We start from the raw sequence: 23,133 nt of genomic DNA on the forward strand, positions 1-23,133 counted from the left end.
CCCGTTAACACTAGTTGAAATGGGCACAGCGCCACCTAGCGTACTGGGGTATGACATGCTTTCGGCAGTAATTCGATTTTCTCACCGGCATGTATACTCGGATAATTGCAGTTGTTCGATTGAGCAGCATAGTCGAACTATGGCTGTAATCTGACTAAGCTGTGCATGTAAACGCACTGATTGTGATGTTGTCATAAGAACAGCGTTCCCCCACTTAAATAATCCTCTCTGAATGACACCTTGTGATTGTAGATCATCTTGTAACCTGTCAAGGACAAAGCTTAGCAGTAAAAGTACCCTGAATGCTTCATGTGTTCCTACCACATTGTAGTGAGGAGGACAACATTTTGTAAAGAGTTGTAAATGTTAAGACCTTAAAAATAAAACATTCACATAATTGTATTACTTTCTATTTACAGTCTTTACCTTTTCTGTTGTCTGTTGTTCTTCATCTAAAATTGTAATTTCTTTTATTTTACCCCAAATTATTTAGTCAGTAAACATACATAATCGTTTGTCTTCGTCTGGAACTTAATTTTAATGTGGAGAACCGATGGATACGTGTAGAGAAGTCACTGCTTCAGAATATGAGATTGAATAAACTGATTTGAAATTGATACTCTAACTGTCCAAGTCAAACTTGGACAGTTAGATGTTTGGAATAGTTCCCTCCGGCCTATTCCAGTAAATCAAACAATGGAGGTGGTGCCCCATCTAAGAGTGTATTATTAATAGTATCAGTGGTGTAGAGCGAATGTGTGTGTGAGTGTTAAATTAAAGGAACAAACTCAAAACAAACTGAAATGAACATGGCTGCCAGAACAAAGAGAGCGAGCCTTTAAGATGGCCGCCCTTTTTATATCCTTAGCTCCACCCTCTCAAGGTGCAGCCAACCAGCTGACGGCCTGGAACATGCTTGAAGGTTACAGAGAGGTAAAAACACAAGGGAGGTCAGAGCGAGGCTGTCAAAATGCCGTTTGCTGTTATAAATTGTACTTAAGCTGTAAATACTGAATGGAATAGACAACGTGTAACAATAGCACAATCATTTATTTCATGAATTATATAAAATGAACAATTATGAACAAATGATTTAAGAAGAACTCATACATTAACTAAATAACAACAGAAATAATGTAAGGATTGTCCTCCTTCATCTCCTCCTCCTCTTCCTCCTCGGCGCTGGCTGGCTCTCCGCCTCATCATCGTCTTCATCCTCCTCCTCGTGTGTCCTCAGTGGAAGGTCTCTGTCCTAACACCACTTAGCAAAAAGTAGTTTATTCAAGTGTACTACAAGTATACTTATTTTATACTAAAACTGAGGCAGTATACTTGAAGTGTACTTTTTATATACTACATTTTATGTACTCAAGAAAAGTATAGTGAAGTATACTTGGTTTATACTGAAAAGTATAAAGAATAGTCTAAGACTAAGTACATTAATACTTAGACTTATACTTTAATACTAAAACGTATACTTGTACTTTACTATACTGTGGACTGTGGCACAAAGACTCTTGGGTATTCTGTTGTTGTCGGTGTAATTATGGTTCGTGAATGTGTTTGTGAATAAGATGATGTGTAAGATGGTTGCGGGTTAATTCACATCCTTGTTCTGTGGTCAAATTGTGTTGAATTAACAAAGATGATAAAAACGTTGGCACCGTGAGTGAAGGGGTGTTTTCTGGGAGAGACTTCCTGTCTGTTAAGCTGTAGGCATGTACAATAATATATTATGAATCTTTTGCTAGACCTTGCCACATTATAAGTGCAAATACTTACAATATCTTGATGTAAGTACAGAAAAATATTGAGTCATTGAGTTGTACTACATTTAATTTACTAGCTTTAGCTTTTGAGGTATTAGCCCTGTTATAAACTTACAGTTTGTTTTGTTTTTACATAATTGTTCTGCTTTAAGTGATGAGGGCCACACAAGAGGAATTGACATGAACATGTTGGTGCCCTCATGTGGTACAGCAGTAGACTACAAGTTCATCATTCGGAGCTGTTGAGAATCTAGATAAGTGGCTTCAGTCACTTTGGCTTTTTAATTTCTCAAATATGAGCCAGAATCCAGAATCCAGAAGTTAAAATCATGCGTTGAATTATTCAAAGATTATCTGAACAGTGTCTGAGTTATGCTAATTCAAATAAATAAATGGAAAATCCTCAAAATATTAACACAAATTGAAAACATGATCAGTCTGATGAAATCAAATCCAGATTGTTCTGTATGACTTTATTTTTCTCTTTTTAACTTAAAATGTCATCTAAGTATTAAACATCCTTAATGAATCTGATATATCATGATTAAAAAAAAAAATAAAAAGTCTTTTAAATCCTCACACATGTTTCGGTGTTGTTCCGTCCACCAATTGCCTAGACTATCTGAACACTGTCTCGTGCTAATTCAAATGACAATAATAAAATGCCTCAGAATATTAACATTATTTGAAAACATGATTGAATTGATTTCATCAAATCAGTCATGTTTTGTATGATTTATTGTTCTCTTTTTTACTTTACATTTTTTATTTAATCTAAGTATTAAATGTGGACAATTACTCTGATAAATCGTGATTTTAAAACTCACACATATTTCGGTGTTGTTCCGTCCACCCATTGCCATTCTGTTTTCCATGACTTCACTGACTGCAGACCGATCCAGGAAGCCTGATGCTCAGTCAGATCTTTGACAAAGTCCTGGTGATTTTGCAGAAGATACAGTAATTATTTCCATATGTCATGTTGTGTTCATCTCTGAAGGAAAGAAATCCTCCACGATGAAGAATGAATTAAAACACAATAACACACACACAAAAAAAATGTTTTCTTAGTCAGGAACAATAAATATTAATTGACGTTTTTGTGATTTAGCCACAAAGACTTTAGTCCTCAGAGCTCAGTGCATTGCAGCTAATCAAGTAATATATAGAAACAAGTTTGTTGACATTTCACCCATATGACAACACATGCATCACATTAGAACAAAATGATGCTAAGGGAGAAAACACAACCAAATACAGAACCACACTGCAAGAAGCACAAAGGACGATGAAAACTGTTTCATGGGACGCTAAAAAGTGACGAACACGTATGAACACAGCGGGGAGAAGCTGGTTGTTGCCACATTTTGTGCCTCAGGAAGTTATTATATTTGAGAATCTGTAAAATCTGATTTTTTTTTTTAATGGGACAACAAGAATCTGAATGTAAATATGTAAAATATTTTGACAGCCAGTAATATCAGACATTGTAGTGGAAGTAGAAGTGCATCCTCGAGGCCTGGAGTCAGCAACCTTAACTGTCATAAGAGCAATTCTTGTCCCCTTCACTCACCCAAAAATATGTCTGGAGCCACAAAACACAGCATAAAAGGTGTAAATTGGCCCATTAAGATTAATAATAGCATACTCTGTATTGGACTATTTATTTTCATTACATGCTTGGCTTTTGCAACAGAATACCATGTTTTGGTGAGACAGATTATATTTATGTAATTGTTATTGGGGGATGCTATAACTAACAAAAGATACATCTGAACAGAAAGTCCAAACAAGGTAACAGACACTCACATGTTCCTCTTTGGTTGTTATTGTCAGCAGATCTGCTCCGTTGCTCTGACTGTCAGTCCTGCTGTCAGTCCAGTTATTCTTCTCTGTAAATTTGTAATAACAACTTCATCGAAATCTCTTCCATCCTACAAGAAACAACTTAGTGTCATTACAGTGTTTTAGCAACAGATTTGAAATTGTTATGATGGATTAACGTCTTGTAATGTGTTGCTGTTCCCCTGACCGTGGCAGAAACTGTCGTTCAGGTTGTCGTGATTCGTCGACTTCTCCTTCTGACTGAGCTCGGAGTTTTTACAACTTTCTGAAATATCTGGTGGAAAAAAAAGAGACAGGGCAGCGATGTCCAATCAAACCATTTGATTGAAGGGGCGCCGTTTAGCTCAGTGGGTAACATGCGCATCCCATGTGCCAAGGCTCTGCAGCGGACCCGGGTTCGATTCCCCCTCTCTCTCTCCCTGTTTCCTGTCATATCTTCAGCTGCACTGAAAGCCATAAAAAGGCCAAAAAACATTTGATTGAAGTTTTGAGTGATTCAAGATGAGACATTAAAATAAAGTCAAAGTCCTCACAGAGTTTGGACAGGACGGTGACTCCAGCTAATAGCAGAGACCTCCAGAGGTTCTATAACTCACACTGCTGAAGAATCATAATGGCCTCAGACAAATATTTAAAGCCCCCCTTCAGTCAAAACTGTGTTTTTCTGCTAGTTCTTGAAACAGCTGTTGCAACTGGTTGTTCCGTTGTCACATCCTAACAGACATCTGCAGTTCAAGTCACAACACTGGATATTTTTCATATTAAAACCTGGTGTTTCTTAAGGACAGTTATGGACATTTCCAATTGTGTCTGTGGGGACTAAAACCAGTTTTAACCCAAACATGATGTTGTCCTAACCATAACCAGTGTTTTTGTGCCCACGTTATAAAGAGAGAAAATTTGACCGAAATAAAGCTGAAGTTGTAACATAATGAATGTCCAGTTTTATGTCTGATCTGTGGTTTTGCAGAACCATTAACTGTTAAGTTAGGGCTGATAATAATGTAAAAAGTTTGAAAACCATTAAACATACCAGCAACGTGAATAAAAAGTTGTAATGTAAAAAATGACTAGTAGCTAAATCTTTCAGACAACAGTGAAAAGTACAATATTTACCTCTGTGAATGAGTAGAAGTACTCGAGTAGAAACTACATTCAGGGCCAGTAAAAAAATGAGTTTGGACCAGTAGATTCTGAACAGACTCACCAGACTGGACCAGTGGCAAGAAACATTATTGTTGGTCCCTGGTTAAGATTTCTATACATCCTTAGAGAAATGCTCACCTAACAGTGTATGGATTGTGTAGGGTTACGTCTTCATTGATAATGTTAACTTCCTCTTTTACACAGTGAGAGAAGAAACAACCTGTGCTGACTAGCTTTAGTGTTGGTCCTAAAATGTCTCTTGGACAAAACTCTGATCACAGGAACAAAGTGATACGATGGTAATAAAGATGAACATGCTACTATTGTGTTATCTAACTGAAAGAAGCCTAAAACATGACATTACTAAAAAGATATGAAAGTTTGGATTGAAAACTGAGTTACTCACAGCGTATGTAGATTCCAGCCAACATGAGCAGATACATCACTCCCAGAGTCACTGCAGGAGCTCTGAAACACCTTCTTTTGACAGCTGCACCGTTCTGTTCAGTGTTTGGTCCTACAGAGGAAAAATACATAGACAACATTTTAATCATGTTGGTGTGAAGGTTGAAGTGACACTTTAAACTGTGGAGTGTTTGTTGCTCATTGTCATTCCCTCTATAAGAATAATGAGTGACGTTACACCAGATTAGAGCACCAAGACAGCTGATAATGACCCGTAGTCAGCGGTGACTGATGGTGAACTGATGGATGAATTGATCATTTTCACTCAGTATTTAATTTAAATATAGCCACATAAACATTTGAGCTAACTTCCCTTTGTCCAATAGTCATCATTTAAGACTTACTGGCTTGTTGTGACCTGAGATCAGCGTGATGCTCTTCATCCTCTAAGATCTCCACCTCCATCTCCTCTCCCTCTCCTCTGTTCTCTCTTCTGATGAATCTCACACTGAAGCTGGAATCTGGTGCAGCAAGAATTTCTGCAGACATCTTTACAAACTGGGAACTTAACTGAAGCTGTTCTTGAACAGGTTTGACTGTGTAGTTAAGCGTTCTGTCTTTGAGTTGGACAGCCTCTAACACAGGAAGTGACATCAGGACAGACCACAGCTGAACACATGAAAAGACACACGTCACTCAAATTGTTTCAAAATTAGACTTTTAATGGTTTGCTAATTGGAATCAAGACACTCATCAAATAGACAATATTAATACATTTGAAGCTACAAACTAAAGCTGTTTGTCGTCTTTAATTCTTGACAGTGACTTTGAGGAAATACAAGGTTTTCACTGTAAAGCAGAAGTGTGTGTTCACATACACACGTTTGTGCTGAGCTGTATTCACTGTTGCCCACACAGTTTACTCACACATACATATATGACACAGGAAATGTGATGCTGCTGGACTGTTGTTTTTTTTTTTTAAACCAGCTCTGTTACATGCATAAACGGTGAACCACAGACAGATAAGAGATGCAAACAGTGTGTAGGAGTGCAGAACATAAATCCAAAATGAAGGAACAATGTTAAATTACATCCAGGTTTGATCCAGATATCAGACTGTTGAAACTGAGTTTAAATTGGGCCTTGGTTAAGACTATAAAATGTCCTTATCATGGAATTATCATGGGAATTGGACAGCAGCACATTACACAGGCTAAAGAGGCAAAACATAAACCTTCAAGCATGTTTCTCTCTCCTGTAGAAGCTTCACACTGAACATTAGCAGCTGCTGTATCAAAGAGGACTCAGACACAACTTGGCATCATTTTCACATATTGAACGCAGACAGATGGAGCTGAATACAAAGTTATGAATCAACTAAAGCAAAGTAAAGACAAGCTTTTACTGTGATGATCCTGCAGGACTGCAGAGTCAGTAATACACATGTAGTTGTGTTGGATCACTTCCAATCAGATTATACAGCATGTAAGGCAGAGGAACAATATGTGTGTGATCAGGTTATTGAGCATGTCACACACAATACATGTAAATGTGTCTGAGTTTACAGAACTGATCTCAACACTCCACACTGCTGTCATCATAGAATGCAAGAAACTCGTTTCTCACAGATATAGTACTTCGTATGTACATCATCGCTTTGTCTCCATTGTCCTTGTTGATTAGAGTACGCTGTGTACCAGCTCTGTGTAGCTGCTGGTAGTCCTGATGCCCTGAAGCTGTAGCACAAAGAAAATGTTTATCTTTTAAACAGAGTACAAGCTTCTGATTAATTTTCAATTTGAAATAAGTTGTTTCATTTTACCTCAATTTTTTATGTTTTCTATTATTAATGATAATGTTTCAATAACTCATCTAATATATGTAGTAATCTTGTCTCTCTGTTTTCAGTGATTCATGTGATTAACATTTTGAGGACTGAATCAGAAAAAGAAAGAGATCATGGATCCACTGATTTGAAACACAAAGATGGTTTCCCAATCATTGTGTCTCATTTAAGATGATAATATTAATAATATTCACATTTAATTTCTGTGACAGCCAGTTAATTTTATGGAAATGTGATGAAAATAAAAACTTCAAAATGTCTCACGTTTCTCTCAGCGGTGATCTGTCCACCCACTTCCATTCATAACGGCTTCCTTGTAACCATTCTGTCTTTAGACCAATCCAGGACTCTCCATTCATGTTGTTCAGCTCACTGACAAATTTCTGGTATTTAACAAGAGACAACAATCATTTCTCTGTTCATCATTCAGTTTTTCTATTGTAGTAAAGAAATGTTGTTAGATATGAATAATTTAAATATTTCATTGCAAACAAAACTACAAATCCAATCTTTAAAATACACACAGTCTGAAATGTGAAAATAACATTGAGAGGAGAACAGGTCCAGATGACAGAGTCACAGCAGGTTGAGTTAGAGGCTCTTTACTAACACACACTCACATTTTCATCTTTGTTGTTTATGACCACCAGATCTGCTCCTTTGTTCTGACAGTCAGCTCTGCTCTCATCCCACGTTCTCTTCTCATTGGGTATAAAGTAACAGCTGCATCCAAATCTCGTCCATCCGTCAGGACACCTCATTCCTTAATGTCAAACACGTGTTTTAAAGATAGATTTCATGTCATTCTGTGTCAAATTAACTTCTTGTTTCCTCTATTTAGTTTAAGGTGTTTCTTGATCACAACTTTCCCTATTCAGGCTGTTAGCTCTGTATTTTTGCTCAGGATATAATATCTCATTTGTGACGGTCTGAAATATAATCTCAAAAAATGTCAACATCTTGAATCAGTTTTATACCATGGTCTGGGTGAATACTCGATTCTGATTGGCTGGAGGGTGTAGGTTAAAAAGTGATATATGGACACCTACTAAGTAGTTCCAGTCAAATTGACTGTTCACCGCTGTAAATCAATGCGCTAGCTGGCTTATCAAATCTGAATATTATATTTCCAGCACTGAGTGCAGTCCATCAGTCCTTCAGTGTCTTATCCTCTGAACACCACAGGGTGGCGACTGTAACACACAAGCTGCAGAAAGTTCACTTCCCCTCTAAACTTACTGATATGCAAATAATCTCACATCCCGTTGGCTGTTCAACTCTCTGCTTCAGGCTGCGGCCACAGTAACGTTACACACGGCCGGTCATTTGTTCGTGGAAATCTTGCTATTGATTTGGGGACAATGACATGACTGGTTAGTTAGCTAATCGTGTTAGCTAGCATACTGTCAAATTATATTTACTGTTTGTCAACCGTATGCAATGTTATTGACTTTGAATCTTGCTAGCATAGCGTTAGCTTTCTGGCTCATGGCTGAGCGGACTAGAATATCTCCCGTTGCCAAGTCGTATCTATGGTCCGTCCTATTTACTGGAGGAGTGAACAACGTCTCCGTTGCATAAGAACCTTACGGGAGAGTAATGATTGTTCCAGGTATTAGTCAAACCCTCAGGCGTTACCAGGGAAACTAAGTTATGGCTTGTGAAAAACTTCATATTTTGATTGTAAAACGCATGAAAATGTAAATTAATGGTCCGAATTTCTTTTCTTTGGCATGTGACCATGGTATAAGCGGGATAATGCCCTTCGAGGTGTCCATTAACAGAAATGAATCGGACTTCACGGAAGCAACCGTCCGACGCGAAGCGCCTCCGCGTCGTCCGATTCATTTCTGTTAATAAACACCTCATCGGGCATTATCCCTTACATAATAAAAAGATGAAGCACAGTCAAGCTGTATCATGTAAATTCACATTACAGTTGCACATTTGAGATTTTTCTCACCTTCAATTTTGTCCTTCAGCTTCTGTAACTCAGCCTGTAACTTACTGTGATTTTTACTCAGGGTTTCATAACTGCTCTTCAGCTGATTGTTGTTGACTGTAATGTGTGAAATAGATTATCAGTGAGATAATACAAACATTTTGCAGAGAATTTGATCCTGTATATTTGGTATTTCCTTTTTTGTTTTGAGATTTTTTTCACCTGAAACTGTTTCCTGGAGTTGGGTGTAGTTGTTGCTCAGTTTGTCATATTTGTTCAGCAGCTGGTCTTTTTCCAAAGTGACTGAGATATCTGGTGAGAACCAGGACAAAGTAAAAAACACAAACATATCATTGTTTCTTTATACTAAAGACCAACTACCTATTTTCCTGTGCATAATGAAATATCATTTTCTATATTCCAAATTAGAGTTTTTTTGTGTGTGTTCTTGTGCTTTTACATATTCTATGCACAGACTTCCTAGAACTTTACATGATTATATTCCATCACTGTCGCCCTCTGCTGGTACTGCTCGTTCACACATGTTGTTGTCCTGCCTGGGACACAGACCAGCATTAGACCAACATGTTATCAGCATCAAGGTACACACTTGAATGTTATAACTCAGACTGCTGAGGAATCATAATAGCTGCCGCCGTATATTTAAAGCCCCCCTTCATTCAAAATGGTGTTTTCCTTTTGTTCTTTCAGTTGAATATTTGTTCAGGTTGAATTTTCTATGTCTGTATTATCACAAAGCTGTGCTAATGCTCTGCTTAACCACAAAAAAGTTTGGTTAAGTTGAAGAAAATGTTTCATTTTTAACACCTGTTGTTGTCAACACACTCACTGATAGAGATGGTCGAATAAAAATAGCTTGTTTTTGATCACCACAAAAACCACGATGTACACAGCATGCGAGCGCAGCTGAGCGGCGAGAATTTTCGCTCCCCGCGTACGCGGGTGATCACTCCTTTGCTCCACCGCTCAAAATTATACCAGACAGCTCTGCTCAAAGACCGCTCTCCGCTCACCTAAAATTTAATTCGCTGTACGCTAGCTCAAATTTAAAAGAGGGAGCAATTCCTGACGTTGCACCGATATGACCTGTCTACTTGCTTTTCGAAGTATTTTACAAACTCCATCTCTCAACGAATAACCTCAGATGTAGGCTAACCCTTGAAGGCACACGTGAGTCTGTGTGGACTTGTGCATGTCCTAGACTCGTGGAGAGCGGTATCAGAACGGAGGTTATTCTGGAGAATATTCTTTACAGTATTTCTCAGTGTTTTGGATTGTTGCAATACTAATGACATACATTTGCATAAAGCAAGCATAGTTGTTCACTCCCATGTTGAAAAGAGTGAAAATATCCCTTTAAGGTGCATTTAGAACAGATTGAAAATACGTGATTGATTTGAGATTAATTGCACATTTGTTACCATTGACAATAATGCGATTAATCGCGATTAAATATTTTAGTCGTTGAGAGCCCTAATTTATATATCATGGGTTTTTTTTTATTTATTTATTTATATATATGTTTGTGTGTGTGTATATATGTATATGTATTTTTTATATATTACAATATGTGGATAGGAGGATGATTGCAGTCAGCATCAGAAAGCACAGCACTCCAAGACAGAATACAGCAGAACTGAACCGCCTTCTTTGGACGGCTGGAGGTTGTTTCTCATTCTGTGGTCCTAAAGTGACAAACACACAGAGAGCGTCATTCCCCTCTGCTACAAAGACGTTTTACTCTGTGGTTTCATTGTTTTGATCTGTGGTGACATCTGTGCACAACTTTAAACAAGTTGTTTTAAAGTCCTAACATTAGAAATATATTAAAAAATATCACTCAAACACTGTTGTATAAACCAAAACATGAGCTCATCTTAAATGTTGAGTCATAAATAATCATTGAATTGCACAGCTGAGCTTCAGCAGAAAGTGTGTTACAGCTGTGCATCACCTCTTCAGCCTCTCTCACCCTCGACTCTGGACTGATAATGATCTTCAACAGATCTTGACATGCAGCACTTCTCTTCTTCCTGTCGTGTCATTTCCCTTACTACCCTGTTGTAAAGCTGTCTTAACTGGAGATGATACTTCCTCAGATCTGAGAAAGATGTCTGATTGTTAAATGTTAGTAAAACCAATAGACATGATGCCAAAAAGCCTTGACTATTAGATACATGTTGTGTCTGAAAAGAAACAAACCTTCTGGAAAGTTGAGCTTAATTGGAACCAAAGAACGTGAACAGAACACATGAACAAAGGCCTCTACTCAGAGAGCTGTGGTGCATGTTAATCACAAGGCACAACATAATCCTAATAAAGAACTACTGGAAGGAAATATCCATAAAACACAAGGTCTCATGCAGAAAATGTAGGTTTATAGAAAGAAACATGTATGCTGATGGGTTTGTGTAAAGATCTAAACTGAGAGTTTACATGATTTAAAGGGCACACCCACCATCAGACAAAACAAGCATTATTATTATTTGAAAGACCTTTATTACCTTAATGAAGCAGTAGTTAGATAGGAAAAACAGGTTACAGACGGGGGGATGTGACATGCAGCAAAGGACCTCTGCCCGGAATCAAACCAGGGTCGGCTGCATATATGGAATGCACTCTAACCACTCGACCACCTGCGTGCCAAGTATTATCATGATGATTTGTCATAGTTTCTCACTTACCTCCGTCATGTGACTGAAAATAATGTATTCCAATATCGTCTGCACTCTCGTAAATATCCACCTCATTTTCCTGCCACTCCTCCTTTCTGGTGTATCTGACCTTCTTGGATAAATCCGGTTTGGCATAAATATCTGTCGACATCTTTAGAGGACTGAAAGCGTTAAAGAGAAGCTGCACTTCACTTACTTTTACTGCACTGTGCTGATCTGTTACTATGCTGCTGTATGTGTATAATATGCAGCACTAACTATGGTAGATAAACACAATAACGTAGTACACTGTACTGATGCTGCTGGAAGTGTTTCTTGGTCCAACGTCCGTTTGGTCTCAGTCGAAAACATTGAGGAAGTAACAACATGCAGAGAATCACACATACCCTCCCTTTCATTCACTTGACTCTTTATGAAAACATTGTGGACTTTATAACATCTAGACAACAGAACTGTCTTATCTTTAGATTTATGATAACATTTAGATAAACTATGAATACACACAGAATAATTCTATTGTTTCTTTGTTTAAACATTAGAGTTTGGAGGTACAAAGTTTCAGGGTTTTCGATAGCTCTGCTCACATCTCTCTCTCTCTCTCTCTCTCTCTCTCTCTGAGCGTTGGAGTAAGTGTGCTGTGAGCGGAGCGATCGATCAGCTGTTAAGCGATTTATGAATGAATGGTAAACCTTTTTTTTAGGTTTACAGTGTACGTGTGTTGCAAGTTTGTAGGTGTGTGTGTGTGTGTGTGTGTGCGCGCGCGCGTGTGTGTTTTCTCGGGTTAGTGTAGTCGACCAGCATATTGCTGGTCGGCGGACTAACGCTGCACAATGGAGCTGACTAAGCTGACGAGGAAGCACGGCATTAAGATGTCCGTGCCCTCGTCAGTGTCAGTGGAGGAGTGCAGCCTGGCAGTGGGTCAGGCTGTCGGCCACAGCAGTGTTAGGTCCACGGCGCGGATGAACGGGGCTGTGGTCATTTTTGTGGACTGTGTTGAAAAGGCGAATGCGGTGGTGGAGAGCGGCATCACGGTGAATGACGCTTTTGTTTCCGTGTTGCCGCTCGCCACACCGGCAAAGAAGGTGACTTTGTCAAATGTCCCTCCCTTCATAAGAGATGAAACGCTAGTGAAAGAGCTTTCCCGACACGTCAAAATAGTGTCACCCATTCGCAAAGTGCCGTCGGGATGTAAGTCTCCACTGCTACAGCATGTAGTGTCTCATAGGAGAATTGTCCTCATGATCCTGAATAACAGGGACCAAGACCTGAGCCTGGCGTTCAGGATCAGAGTGGAGGACTTTGATTATGTAATTTTTGTCTCTTCTGACAGTACCAAATGCTTTGGGTGTGGAAGGGAGGGACATTTGATCAGGGCCTGTCCTGTGAAGGATACCAGCAGGACAAAGGACGGTCAGAAGGAAAGACAGGCGGAAGTGGAGCCGCAGAAGGAGGCAGTGGAGGAGCAACAGAGAAAACAGGTGGAGGGACAGGGGAGGCAGGTGGAGGTGGAGGCACAGGAGGAGATGAGTGAGGAACAGGGGAGACAGGTGGAGGTGGAGACACCAGAGGAGGCAAGCGGAGAGGGACAGGAGGGAGTAGGTGGGGAACAGAAAGAACAGGCGGAGGTGCAGGAGGAAGCAGGTGAGGAACAGGGGAAGCAGGTGGAAGAGGAGGTGGTGGATGAGGATGAACAGTACAGCCAGGTGAGTGTGGGAGGGCAGGAGGAGACAGGAGAGGATAAGACAAATACAAAGCCAAAGGAAAAGAGTGCAGGTAACAGGGCGGCGGTGGAAGAAGCAGTGGAAGAGAGTGACTGTGAAATGGGGGATGAGGATGACCTTTTAAAAGTGCCACATCTGAAAAGAAAACTAAGGAAAAATTCTGGAGAGCTTCAAGCAAAGAAAGGGACAGCAGGTCTGGGGAGCGAGAAGCAAACAGAGGCGCAGGAAGGCTCAGATTATGAATCTTGTGTGGGGGAGGATACGGAGGATGAGGGAAGCCAAGCCTCAAAGAAAAGCAGGAAAAAATATTACACTGTTGGCAAAATCAAATCGTTCCTACAAAAAACCAAGAATGCAAAATCTGTTAAAATAGAAGATTACTTTTCAAACAAGGAGATGCTGGCAACTGGAAGAAAGAGTGGGGGGGGGAGGTGCTGTTGACAGAGTGGCGTTTTTAAGAATTTTAAGCACTGTTTTAAGCAAAGTAAATATTGAGGATTATTTATTTTTGGGAGGGGATTTTAACTGCACAGAGAATGACTTGCTGGACAGGAATCACGTTGAGCCTCACAGAGAATCTCAGAGTGCTCTGAAACAGGTTTTAAATTAACATGATTTAACAGACGTGTGGAGGAGAATGCATGGTGATGGGAGGCAGTATACCTGGGCTCACTCTAGAGGGATTTTAATTTCTCTTGCTAGATTAGACCGGTTTTATTGTTTTAAGCACCATCTTAGCATTTTTAAGAAGAGTGGCATTACACCTGTTGGTTTTACTGATCACTCTGTTGCCTTTTGTAATGTTTTTATTGCTAACTTAAAACATAAGAGCGCATATTGGCATTTTAACACCAATTTGTTGTCAGATGTCCATTTTAAAGACGTTTTTAGGTATTTCTGGGAAGCAGCTCTGTCAGCAGTACACTTTCAACGTCACACGGGACATTACCAGATCTATGAAAGATCTGGAGATTGAGATTGTGGAAATTCAGAGCCTAGTAGAGTCCACTGGAAATCGAGATCATATTAAAGATCTCAAGTCTAAACGATCTGCTTTAAAAGACCTACTAGGCACAAAGGCTCAGGGGGCGCTGGTCCGGTCCAGATATCAGGCTGCGGCACTAGTGGACGCTCCATCCAAATTCTTCTTCGGCCTGGAGAAGAAAAACGGACAGAGAAGAAGCGTCCCTGTGCTGCGTTCGACCTCCGGAGCAGAACTGACTGAACCTGGAGAGATCCGGAGAAGAGCTTTACAGTTCTACACAGACCTCTACAGCAGTGAGTATGGGGAAAATAAAGACATGTTTGAGTATTTCTGTAGGGAGCTGCCAAAAATCCCGGAAGACACTGGAGCTGAGATGGGGGAACCACTGGTTCTCCAGGAACTATACACGGCCCTGAAGGGCATGGAGGGAGACAAAGCTCCTGGGATTGACGGGATCCCTGCAGAATTTTATAAGGAATTCTGGGGGGTGTGGGGTGAGGACCTTTTAACTGTTTTTAATAGCAGTTTTAAAGACAATCGCCTACCACAGAGCTGCAGGAGAGCAGTGGTAACGCTTCTGCCAAAAAAAGGAGATCTGTTGGAGATTAAAAACTGGCGCCCGGTATCGCTTTTATGTACGGACTACAAGATTTTATCAAAAGCACTAGCCAACAGGCTGAGAGACATTATGGACCTGATAGTCCACCAGGACCAGACATACTGTGTGCCTGGTAGGTCTATTCTAGACAATGTGTCATTGATTCGAGATATTTTGGACATCTCCACTTCTTTGGGAATTGATGCTGGTCTCATTTCGTTAGACCAGGAAAAGGCTTTTGACCGGGTTGAGCACCTTTATCTCTGGAAAACTCTGGAGAGTTTCGGCCTCAACCCAGGTCTCATAGCCATGATCCAGGTTCTGTACCAGGACGTTGAAAGTGTACTAAAAATCAATGGAGGACTGAGCTCCCCTTTAAAAGTGTGCAGGGGGGTGAGACAGGGCTGCCCCCTCTCAGGTATGCTGTACTCAATCTCAATAGAACCCATGCTGTGCAAAATAAGAAAAAACATTGAAGGTCTGTTTTTAAATGGTTTTAAAAGAAACCACATTTTATCAGCATATGCAGATGATGTTATTGTTATTGTAAGGACACAGGAGGACATTACAAGACTGGGAGGGATTGTCAAAGACTTTGGGATTTTATCAGCAGCAAAAGTAAACTGGGTAAAAAGTGAAGCGTTGGCAGTGGGCAGGTGGAGGAAGGGGCTTTTAAAACTACCAGGGGTTTTAAAGTGGAAGAGAGATGGTTTTAAGTATTTGGGAGTTTTTTTAGGAAGTGAAAATGTAATGGGAAAAAATTGGGAAGGTATTTTAGAAAAATTAAAAAGCAAACTAAAGAAATGGGAGTGGGTGCTGCCACAGCTGTCCTTCAGAGGAAGAACACTAATTATAAACAACCTGGTGGCCTCACAGCTGTGGCACAAGGTAGCTTGTGTCCCACCACCACCAGCACTGATCAACACGATTCAGTCAGAGCTAATGGACTTTTTTTGGGCAGGGAAGTTTCACTGGATCAGAAAAGAGGTCATTTTTTTACCTAAAGAGGAAGGGGGGCATGGCGTGGTGGACATCAAAAGCAGACTGATGACTTTTAGATTACAGTTTTTACAAAAGTGTTTAACAGGATATTTTAATGTTTGGAAAGATGTGGCAAGTGTGGTTTTAAAAAGAACTGGAAAAATGGGACTGGATGGCTCATTGTTTTTAATGGACACAAACTATTTAAACAAATCAGAGCTAACTTTTTTATCAGGCTTTTATCAGGAACTTTTTAAAGCTTGGAATATTTTTAAGAAAAGGTACAAAGGAAGTGCGGTATCTCTCCACTGGCTCCTGGAGGAGCCAGTTATCGGAGGAGCCAGGCTGGATGTACAAAATGAATCCACCCCAGGGCTTAGGGATATCCTGAAGGACGCAGGCGTCCTGACTCTGAGACAGGTGGTGGACGTGGCAGGGAGCGACTTGCAGGACGGAGAGGCCTTGGCGGAGCGGCTGGGGATCAAGTCCACAAGGCTAGCACATCTGGTCCTAAAAAGGTGGAGGAACAAGCTGCAGGACAAAGAACTCCTAATGCTGAAGGAGTATGGAGAAGGGGGAGAGGAGCCGGACGCAGAGGACCCGTTCCCAGAGACTACTCTGATTCCAAACCTGGAGGGATCCTCAGGACAACTGATGAACAAGTACATACAGACAGAGCTAGACTTACACACAGTAAGCGGAAAAACCCTGTATAAGGAGTGTGTTATTGTTCTAAACAGGAAGAGACTAGAGACACGGAGAGACAGCATTTGGAGAGGACATACACAAATGACGGGGACTGAACAGCCAGGATGGAGAAGCTTTTATAAAGCACCCTCCAAAAAAAGAACTGGAGATCTCCAATGGAGGATCTTACATGGAGCCATAGCTGTTAATAGTTATGTTGCCGTTTTTAACCCCACTGCAAAAAATGAGTGTCCCTTCTGTAAACTGCCGGAAACAATATTTCACTGTTTTTTAGAGTGTGAAAGGCTTTTAGAACTTTTTAAAGTTTTAAAAGCATGTTTTGAGCGTTTTAATGAAGTCTGGTCAAAGAATGTTTTTATTTTTGGCACGAAGTACTGTAAACTCAATGCAGAGAAATGGCAGCTTTTAAACTTTTTAACAGGTGAAGCAAAGATGGCAATTTATTTGACAAGAAGAAGCAAACTAAGAGGAAAAGAAAGCCAGTTAGAAAGAGTTTTTATTGCGCTGGTTAGGACAAGAGTATTTATTGATTTTAATTTTTACAAATTAATGGAGAATCTGGATGTTTTTATCAAGATGTGGTGTTTCAACAAGGCCGTCTGCTTGGTGGAGTCTCTCTCTCTCTCTCTCTCTCTCTCTCTCTCTCTCTCTCTAACAACTTTAAGTGAAGATTTCCACCCCAATTTCCACTGGATACGTCTCCGCCACGCCAGCGGAGCAAATACGTTTCACTTTAGTCAGTGTCAATCCCCACCAGTTCCGGCAGTCCGGAGCCCTCCGGCACAGATACGCAGGACTTCTATATCTGGCCGATGCCGGAGCATGACGCAGCAATTCAGCTGAATTTAGCACCGAGCAGACTGGAAGTCAAGCGCTAAAATAACAGCATCCGGTTACCTTTCAAAATAAAAACACTCGGTGTTGACACCGGCACACAAATCTCAAATAAGAGACAAACACAAGCTCTTCTGCTAATCCCTCGGTCGGGAATACTTTGTGTTATTGTTTTTAATAACACATGCCTATAACTGCGGTCGTGAGTGATCATGTGATTATCGCGGGAACTCCTCTGCCTCGTGAGCCAGCTGTCTACCTTACTGCGACGCAGCGGACTCAAACCTCCGGGGACTGCCGGACGGCGGATCAAAACCGGATCGGTGCTACAACGCAGCGGACACGTATCCAGTGGAAATTGAGGGTTACTGTTGCATGAGGGTTGATAATGATGTTAATAGTAGTTTGAAAACCATGAGACATACCAGCAACATTAATGAAAAGATGTAATGTACAAAAATAACCAGTAACTACATCTTTCAGACTAGAGTCGAAAGTACAATGTTTACCTCTGTGATGTAGTAGAAGTACTCCCAGTAGAAACTACATTCAGGGCTGGTAAAAAATGAGTTTGGACCAGTAGTGTCACGACTGGGGAAAACTAAAAGGGGTGGACCCAAACGCAGACACACAGGAGGCAAGATTAAAGTGAACAAAAAGCGAGCTTTAATTACAGCAAAGCTGGGTGATACAAAAAGGGCCAGGAGAACAAACTTAAAGGAGTCAAAAGGACCAAAAGACAAAGTAGCAAAATAACAATGCTAAACAAAGTGCAACAAAACCAATTCTACAAAGTCCAAATCCAAAAACATACCATCAAGGAGGACACAGGAGGAGACACGGGAGGTCATGGGGAATCACACACACAACGAACTGACAAGGAGTGAGTGGAGAACAAAGACTTAAGTGCACAGGCACTGATGAGGAGACGAGGAGCAGGTGCGGAGAGGGAGGAGAGAAGAGGGCAGGTGAAATAACGAGGGGGAAGCACAGAGGAGATAACACTGGCAGACAGAGGGAGACAAACATGCGCAAGGTGGAAGGGAAAAAAAACACAGAAGACACTGACAAGACAACAAAGGGCATAGAAATCAAGACATAAGGCACAACCAGACACAGAACCATGACAGTACCCCCCCCCCCCCCCCCCCAAGGGGCAGCTACCAGATGCCCCAAAGAACCAAACGCACCCAACGGAACCAAGACCCAACAAAGCCGGGAGGGTGGAGGGGGTCTGGAGGAGGGCCAGAGTCCAAATGAAGCTGGGAGGGTGGCGGTGAGAGCTGAGACCCTCAGGAGGCCAAGGGCAGAGGCAGGGGCGAGGGCTGAGACCCTCAGGAGGCCGACGGCGGGGTCGAAGGCCGAGGCCCCTCGGGAGGTCGACGGCGGGGTCGAAGGCTGAGACACTCTTGAAGCTGGCGGCGGTGTAGGTTGGGACCCACTGGAATCCAGCAGAGGTGGCATAGACCAGAACCCCCTGGAAGTCGGTGCTGAATGCGGACGCCCACTGGAGGCCGAAGTTGTAGGTGAAGGCTGGAACCCTCTGGAGGCCGGGGACGTGGGCTGGGGCCCCCTAGAGGCCCGGGACGTGGACTGGGACCCCCTAGAGGCCGGCGACGAAGACGAAGGCTTTCTGGAGGCCGGGAAACCCTCCTAGATCTTGGCCCTCCTAGGTCTTGGCCGGACCACCAACAGAGGTTCGCAGGGAGCTGGTGGCCTGTGAGCCAAAGAAGGGTCGCTGGCAGCAGATGACCTCGGTCGGGCCTCCAACCGAGGTGCAGGGATGGGCCCCGGCCGGTCCTTCGACCGAGGTGCAGGAACGGGCCTCGGCCGGTCCTCCGACCGAGGTGCAGGAACGGGCCTCGGCCGGTCCTCCGACCGAGGTGCAGGAACGGGCCTCGGTCGGGCCTCCGACCGAGGTGCAGGGATGGGCCCCGGCCGGTCCTTCGACCGAGGTGCAGGAACGGGCCTCGGCCGGTCCTCCGACCGAGGTGCAGGAATGCCGGTCCGCCGACTGAAGGCCACTGGCGAGTGTCGACCGGTCCGCCGACTGAAGGCCACTGGCGAGTGTCGACCGGTCCGCCGACTGAAGGCCACTGGCGAGTGTCAATCCGGTCCGCCGACTGAAGGCCACTGGCGAGTGTCGACCGGTCCGCCGACTGAAGGCCACTGGCGAGTGTCGACCGGTCCGCCGACTGAAGGCCACTGGCGAGTGTCGACCGGTCCGCCGACTGAAGGCCACTGGCTGGAGCTTCAGGGAGGCAAGGTTCAGAGGAGCTGACGAGGCATGGCCCCATGGTGCAGGACAGCAGGGGGGGCGAAGCCCTGGGTGGCGGTGAGGAACCGCAAAAAAGGGCACCGGACCTCAGGGAGCCTGGACGTGGCCGGGGGCATCACCTTCATCGGGAGGGGGCTGGGAGAGATGTCAGCGGAGCTGCGGACGGAGGGACACTGGCAGGTGTTGGCCTGGGAGCCAACTGAGAACCACTGGACAGAAGGCTAACCGACTGGCGGCTAGCTAGCATCGGAGCCGAGGAGAGGCGAACAGGCAGTTGGCAAGCAAATTCATGATAAGCACTGCCCTGCAACCCATCTAAAAGCCCCATCAGTCTTTTTGCCCCCGATATTATTCCCCACAATACCCTGAACCTCCTTCAAAGATGGCTTATCAATTAGATTCTTTTCAAAATCCAAGATAATCTGAAGCGCATCCACCAGTCCTATCCTGTCACTAAGACAGGCAGACCATGTGTCTCGAATGCCCACAAGTTTGAAGGTATCTGCTGGGTCCATTTTTATGGTCAGTTCGTTCTGTCACGACTGGGGAAAACTAAAAGGGGTGGACCCAAACGCAGACACACAGGAGGCAAGATTAAAGTGAACAAAAAGCGAGCTTTAATTACAGCAAAGCTGGGTGATACAAAAAGGGCCAGGAGAACAAACTTAAAGGAGTCAAAAGGACCAAAAGACAAAGTAGCAAAATAACAATGCTAAACAAAGTGCAACAAAACCAATTCTACAAAGTCCAAATCCAAAAACATACCATCAAGGAGGACACAGGAGGAGACACGGGAGGTCATGGGGAATCACACAAACAACGAACTGACAAGGAGTGAGTGGAGAACAAAGACTTAAGTGCACAGGAACTGATGAGGAGACGAGGAGCAGGTGCGGAGAGGGAGGAGAGAAGAGGGCAGGTGAAATAACGAGGGGGAAGCACAGAGGAGATATAACACTGGCAGACAGAGGGAGACAAACATGCGCAAGGTGGAAGGGAAAAAACACAGAAGACACTGACAAGACACCAAAGGGCATAGAAATCAAGACATAAGGCACAACCAGATACAGAACCATGACAAGTAGATTCTGAACAGACTGACCAGACTGGGCCAGTGGCAAGAAACATTGTTGTTTGTGGTTAAGATTTCCATACATTCTCAGAGAAATGCTCTCCTAACAGTGTATGGATTGTGTAGGGTTACGTCTTTGTCTTCATGAATAATGTTAACTTCCTCTTCTACACATTGAGAAACAACCCGTGCTGACTAGCTTTAGTGTTGGTCCTAAAATATCTCTTGGACAAAACTGATCGCAGGAACAAAGTGATACGATGACAATAAAGATGAACCTGCACCTACTGTGTTATCTAACTGACAGAATCCTAAAACATGACATTACTAATTCATCAATATATGACAGTTTGGATTAAAAACTGAGTCACTCACAGCGTACGTAGATTCCAGCCAACATGAGCAGATACATCACTCCCAGAGTCACTGCAGGAGCTCTGAAACACCTTCTTTTGACAGCTGCACCATTCTGTTCAGTGTTTGGTCCTACAGAGGAAAAATACATAGACAACATTATTATTATGGTATGAAGGTTGAAGTGACACTTTAAACTGTGGAGTGTTTGTCGCATAATGAGTGACATTACACCAGATTAGAGCACCAAGACAGCTGATAATGACCCGTAGTCAGCGGTGACTGATGGTGAACTGATGAATTGATCATTTTCACTCAGTATCTAATTTAAATATAGCCACATAAACATTTGAACTAACTTCTGTTTTTCAATAGTCATCTTTTAAGACTTACTGGCTTGTTGTGAGCCGAGATCAGCGTGATGCTCTTCATTCTCTAAGATCTCCACCGCCATCTCCTCTCCCTCTCCTCTGTTCTCTGTTCTGGTGAATCTCACATTGAAGCTGGAATCTGGTGCAGCAAGAATTTCTGCAGACATCTTTACAAACTGGGAACTTAACTGAAGCTATTCTTGAACAGGTTTGACTGTCTAGTTAAGCGTTCTGTCTTTGAGTTGGACAGCCTCTAACACAGGAAGTGACACCAGGACAGACCACACCTAAACACATGAAAAAGCACATGTCACTCAAATTGTTTCAAAAATAGACTTTTAATGGTTTGCTCATTGGAATAAAGACACTCATCAAATAAACAATATTAATACATTTGAAGCTACAAACTAAATCTGTTTTTTTGTCTTTAATTCTTGACAGTGACTTTGAGAAAAATACAAGGTTTTCACTGTAAAGCAGAAGTGTGTGTTCACATACACACATTTGTGCTGAGCTGCGTTCACTGTTGCCCACACAGTTTACACACACATACGTATATGACACAGGAAATGTGATGCTGCTGGACTGTTTTTTAAAATTCGCTCTGCTACATGCACAACTTGTGACCCACAGAGAGACAAGAGATGCAAACAGTGTTTAGGAGTGCAGAACAAAGATCCAAAATGAAGGAACAATGTTAAATTACATCAAGGGCTGTTTAAATGTTTAAATGGGGCCTTGGTTAAGATTAATAGATCCTTATCATGGAATTATCATGGGAATTGGACAGCAGCACATTACACAGTCTAAAGAGGCAAAACATAAACCTTCAAGCATGTTTCTCTCTCCTGTAGAAGCTTCACACTGAACATTAGCAGCTGCTGTATCAAAGAGGACTCAGACACAACTTGGTATTATTTTCACATATTGAACGCAGACAGATGGAACTGAATACAAACTTATGAATCAACTAAAGCAAAGTAAAGACAAGCTTTTACTGTGATGATCCTGCAGGACTGCAGAGTCAGTAATACACATGTAGCTGTGTTGGATCACTTCCAGTCAGATTATACAGCATGTAAGGCAGAGGAACAATATGTGTGTGATCAGGTTATTGAGCATGTCACACACAATACATGTAAATGTGTCTGAGTTTACAGAGCTGATCTCAACACTCCACACTTCTGACATCATAGAATGCAAGAAACTCGTTTCTCACAGATCCAGTACTTCTTATCATAATATCCACTTTGTCTCCATTGTCCTTGTTGATTAGAGAACACTGCGTACCAGTCCCATGATGCTGCTGGTTGTCGTGCTGCCCAGAAGCTGTAGCACAACGAAAATGTTTATCTTTTAAACAGAGTACAAGCTTCTGATTAATTTAAAATTGGAAATAAGTTGTTTAATTTTACCTCAATTTTTAATAATGAATGATAATGTTTCAATAACTCATCTAATATATGTAGTAATCTTGTCTCTCTGTTTTCAGTGATTCATGTGATAAACATTTTGAGGACTGAATCAGAAAAAGAAAGAGATCATGGATCCACTGATTTGAAACACAAAGATGGTTTCC

General features: G+C 42.1%; 2 protein-coding genes and 1 long non-coding RNA gene across 3 annotated transcripts in view; all 3 read right to left on the reverse strand.

The window, feature by feature from the left end:
* Positions 1-5,866: 5,866 nt before the first annotated feature.
* On the reverse strand, positions 5,867-21,743 carry LOC115578874 (CD209 antigen-like protein E). The gene is made up of 7 exons (XM_030412174.1): positions 21,577-21,743; positions 21,205-21,315; positions 9,179-9,268; positions 8,978-9,073; positions 7,635-7,777; positions 7,279-7,397; positions 5,867-6,904 (listed from the first exon to the last, which is right to left on the reverse strand). Exons 1-7 carry the CDS (start codon positions 21,719-21,721, stop codon positions 6,766-6,768), a joined length of 843 nt encoding a protein of 280 aa, XP_030268034.1. The 5' UTR covers positions 21,722-21,743; the 3' UTR covers positions 5,867-6,765.
* LOC115578882 (uncharacterized) lies at positions 16,107-18,448 on the reverse strand. Its single transcript, XR_003983555.1, has 3 exons — positions 18,294-18,448; positions 17,989-18,080; positions 16,107-16,588 (listed from the first exon to the last, which is right to left on the reverse strand). It is a non-coding gene; the product is annotated as an uncharacterized LOC115578882 (long non-coding RNA).
* A 399-nt stretch (positions 21,744-22,142) lies between the features above and the next one.
* The window catches only part of LOC115578875 (CD209 antigen-like protein E), an 80,406-nt gene continuing 79,415 nt past the window's right edge, over positions 22,143-23,133 (reverse strand). Inside the window, exon 7 of the mRNA XM_030412175.1 lies at positions 22,143-22,883. Coding sequence (XP_030268035.1) covers positions 22,745-22,883 — 139 coding nt within the window. The 3' untranslated portion in view covers positions 22,143-22,744. The remainder of the gene's footprint in view (positions 22,884-23,133) is intronic.

Source organism: Sparus aurata, chromosome 3 (assembly GCF_900880675.1).
Source record: "Sparus aurata chromosome 3, fSpaAur1.1, whole genome shotgun sequence".
Lineage (NCBI taxonomy): Eukaryota > Metazoa > Chordata > Actinopteri > Spariformes > Sparidae > Sparus > Sparus aurata.

Coding starts and splice junctions, on each gene's coding strand:
- LOC115578874 (XM_030412174.1), bottom strand. CDS start 21,721: ATGTCTGCAGAAATTCTTGCTGCACCAGATTCCAGCTTCAATGTGAGA. Junction 21,316..21,576: donor TCTCGGCTCACAACAAGCCA/GTAAGTCTTAAA, acceptor TTTCCTCTGTAG/GACCAAACACTGAACAGAAT. Junction 9,074..9,178: donor ACTCCAGGAAACAGTTTCAG/GTGAAAAAAATC, acceptor CACACATTACAG/TCAACAACAATCAGCTGAAG.